This window comes from Microtus ochrogaster, unplaced genomic scaffold (assembly GCF_000317375.1).
Source record: "Microtus ochrogaster isolate Prairie Vole_2 unplaced genomic scaffold, MicOch1.0 UNK74, whole genome shotgun sequence".
Lineage (NCBI taxonomy): Eukaryota > Metazoa > Chordata > Mammalia > Rodentia > Cricetidae > Microtus > Microtus ochrogaster.
This window is the reverse complement of record NW_004949172.1, coordinates 1790158-1792793: the sequence shown is the minus strand read 5'-3', so window position 1 is coordinate 1792793 and position 2636 is coordinate 1790158. Positions and strand designations below refer to the sequence as shown.

General features: G+C 47.8%; 1 protein-coding gene across 1 annotated transcript in view; it reads left to right on the top strand.

The window, feature by feature from the left end:
- Positions 1–2636, top strand: part of LOC101997235 (cytochrome P450 2B10-like) — a 15218-nt gene that overhangs the window by 1757 nt on the left and 10825 nt on the right. Inside the window, exons 2-4 of the mRNA XM_013354850.1 lie at positions 90–252; positions 390–539; positions 2409–2600. Of these exons, the coding sequence (XP_013210304.1) occupies positions 90–252; positions 390–539; positions 2409–2600 (505 nt within the window). The remainder of the gene's footprint in view (positions 1–89; positions 253–389; positions 540–2408; positions 2601–2636) is intronic.

Sequence of the window (2636 nt, the reverse complement as noted above, 5' to 3'; positions counted from 1 at the left end):
ATTTACCAGTCTGTGTTTCGGTGTTTTCACAGTGTAACAACAATGTCTGCACTGACTAATCACAACTGTCATACCCTTGTGCTTGGTAGCTTCGAGAAAAATATGGAGACGTGTTCACAGTGCACCTGGGACCGAGGCCCGTGGTCATGTTATATGGGACAGATGCCATAAGGGAGGCTCTGGTGGACCAAGCTGAGGCTTTCTCTGGCCGTGGGACAATTGCTGTGCTTGAGCCAATTGTACAGGGATATGGTGAGATACGGGACAGGGTGAATTGGCAGATGTGGTCTGGGAAGATGTGGGTGAGAGGTGGAACCCAAGCTGCAGGAAAGGACTCAGGGTCTTTGAACTTCTGTTATAACCCAGCCATGCTTCCCCTACATTCTTAGGTGTGATCTTTGCTAATGGAGAACGCTGGAAGACCCTTAGGCGATTCTCTCTGGCCACCATGAAGGACTTAGGAATGGGCAAGCGGAGTGTGGAGGAGCGGATTCAGGAGGAGGCCCGATGTGTGGTGGAGGAGCTGCGGAAATCCCAGGGTGAGTCCCAGAGAATGAGCAGAAAGGAAGATGGTGACACAGGGACCTGAGTGCAGAGCCTAAGAAAGAGAAAGACAAGGGTAGAGAAACAGACAGACAGACAGTCACACACACACACACACACACACACACACACACACACACACACGGACATTGGAAGGATGAGCAAAGGACACAGGTAGAAAGAGAGAATCACAAGAGCAGGAAAGAAACGTGAGGTATATTGTTTCCAAAATATCTCAGAAGCACGTACTGCCCATGGTGGTCACCTCTCTTCAGAAAAATCAGTCTCTGTGTTAATTCTTTTTGTCACTTAGGTAGTTTTGGTGGACACCCATCCTCTCAGAACTCAAAAGTTGAAACAAGATGACCATGAGATCAAGGCCAGCCCTGTCTACAATGTGAGGTCCTGTCTTTGATGTGGCTGTGGCTGAGTTGTGCAGAGCTTACAGCACCACATACAGTGGGCATGGTCCTGCATGTGTGTAATCCCAGCACTCCAGAGGTGGAGGCAGGAGGATGAGATTTCCAAGTTCTTCTTGTACTGCACAAAATGTTCGTAATTGCCCGCTATCCCTGTGCCCCTCCACCGTCTCATCAAAGGCAAACACAGACTTTAAGTCAATGAAGGGAAGGGAACAGGAAGACCTGCAGACATGAGATAAGCAGGGAACTGTGTTTTCTTCCTTGTGAGTGTGTTGGTGAGCAGCAGTGAGCACAGAGGCTCATGGGAGTTTGATTTTGGTAAAAATTAGAGGTACTCTGAGGGTATTTTAAGTTTTCTGTATCAAGGGCACATTGGTAACAAGACCGTTGCTTGCACCTCCACTTCTTTACACGGGGTATTTGTCATCTCTTATTGACCTTTCTCTGGAGATCTGAGAGGTCAGTGCGGAGGTGGGGAGGGAAGAAAGGTGCAGAGGCTGAGAAGAACAATGGGAGAAAGAAGTCAGTGATGGAGGGACCCAGAGGAAGAGAAACAAGTGGAGAATCAAGCTAAAAATGGATTAAGAGTGAAGCTGCTGAGCCCCAGAAAGTATCCTCATAGAGACCACAGACAAGCCAGACTCAGGGTGAAGGGAAAGAGTAACCTAAAAATGTTACACTGATACAGCCCTACCACTGGCAGAGTCCATGCTTGAACCTGGCGCAAAAAGGCTACATGCAGCAGTGGCTGATGGATTCTGGAACACCATGGAGCTCAAAAGTCAGAGAAGAGAGAAATGGAAGAAATCAGAGAAGATAGGGATGGAAGAAGTCAGAGAAGGGATGGAGAATATCAAAGAAGGGATGGAGGAAATCAGGAAAGTAGAGTGGAAGTCAGAGAAGGGGTGGGGGAAGTCAGAGAAGGAATGGAGGAATTTACAGATGGGTTGGAGGAAGTTAAGAAGAAATAGATGAAGACAGGCAGATGGCCATGGAGTGTACAGGGCTTGTAATTGACACAGCCATCCCTGAACTCTTCTGTGCACCATTCCTGCCAGTGGCAGTTAGCTAACAGTTCAGAGTGAGGATGTCTTCCTGGGAGGAGGAGCAGGTGCAGACTGACTGAACTCACTCTAAGTCTTATTCCTAGAATCCTAATTGCAGCAATGTTCCAGCCATGATTAGCTGAGCTTCTTTGGTGAAGGTGCATCCTTTCTGTATATAGAAATAGCATCCCATATTCTGTACAGTACTGAGGGAGTTAAATAAAAGGATGCATGCATCTCTGAGTGAAGATCCCAAGCTCTTATGTGCACCATATGTGCAAATGTGTTGCTTTTCATTGAGCAGTGAGTGGTGGGGACAACTTTACAGAGATGGGGTTGAAGCCAAATACTCCCCTAATTCTGTATTCCCTGTCTCCTGTCCTGTATCCTCCTCCAGGAGCCCCCCTGGACCCCACCTTCATCTTCCAGTCCATCACAGCCAACATCATCTGCTCCATTGTCTTTGGAGAGCGCTTTGACTACAAAGACCGCCAGTTTCTGAGCCTTTTGCACCTGATCTATCAGATCTTCTCGCTCATCAGCTCATTCTCCAGCCAGGTCAGTGGGTGGGAAGAGAGGAGCATTGAAGGTAGAGGAAAGATAAGGCTGCTTAGTGATTATAGAA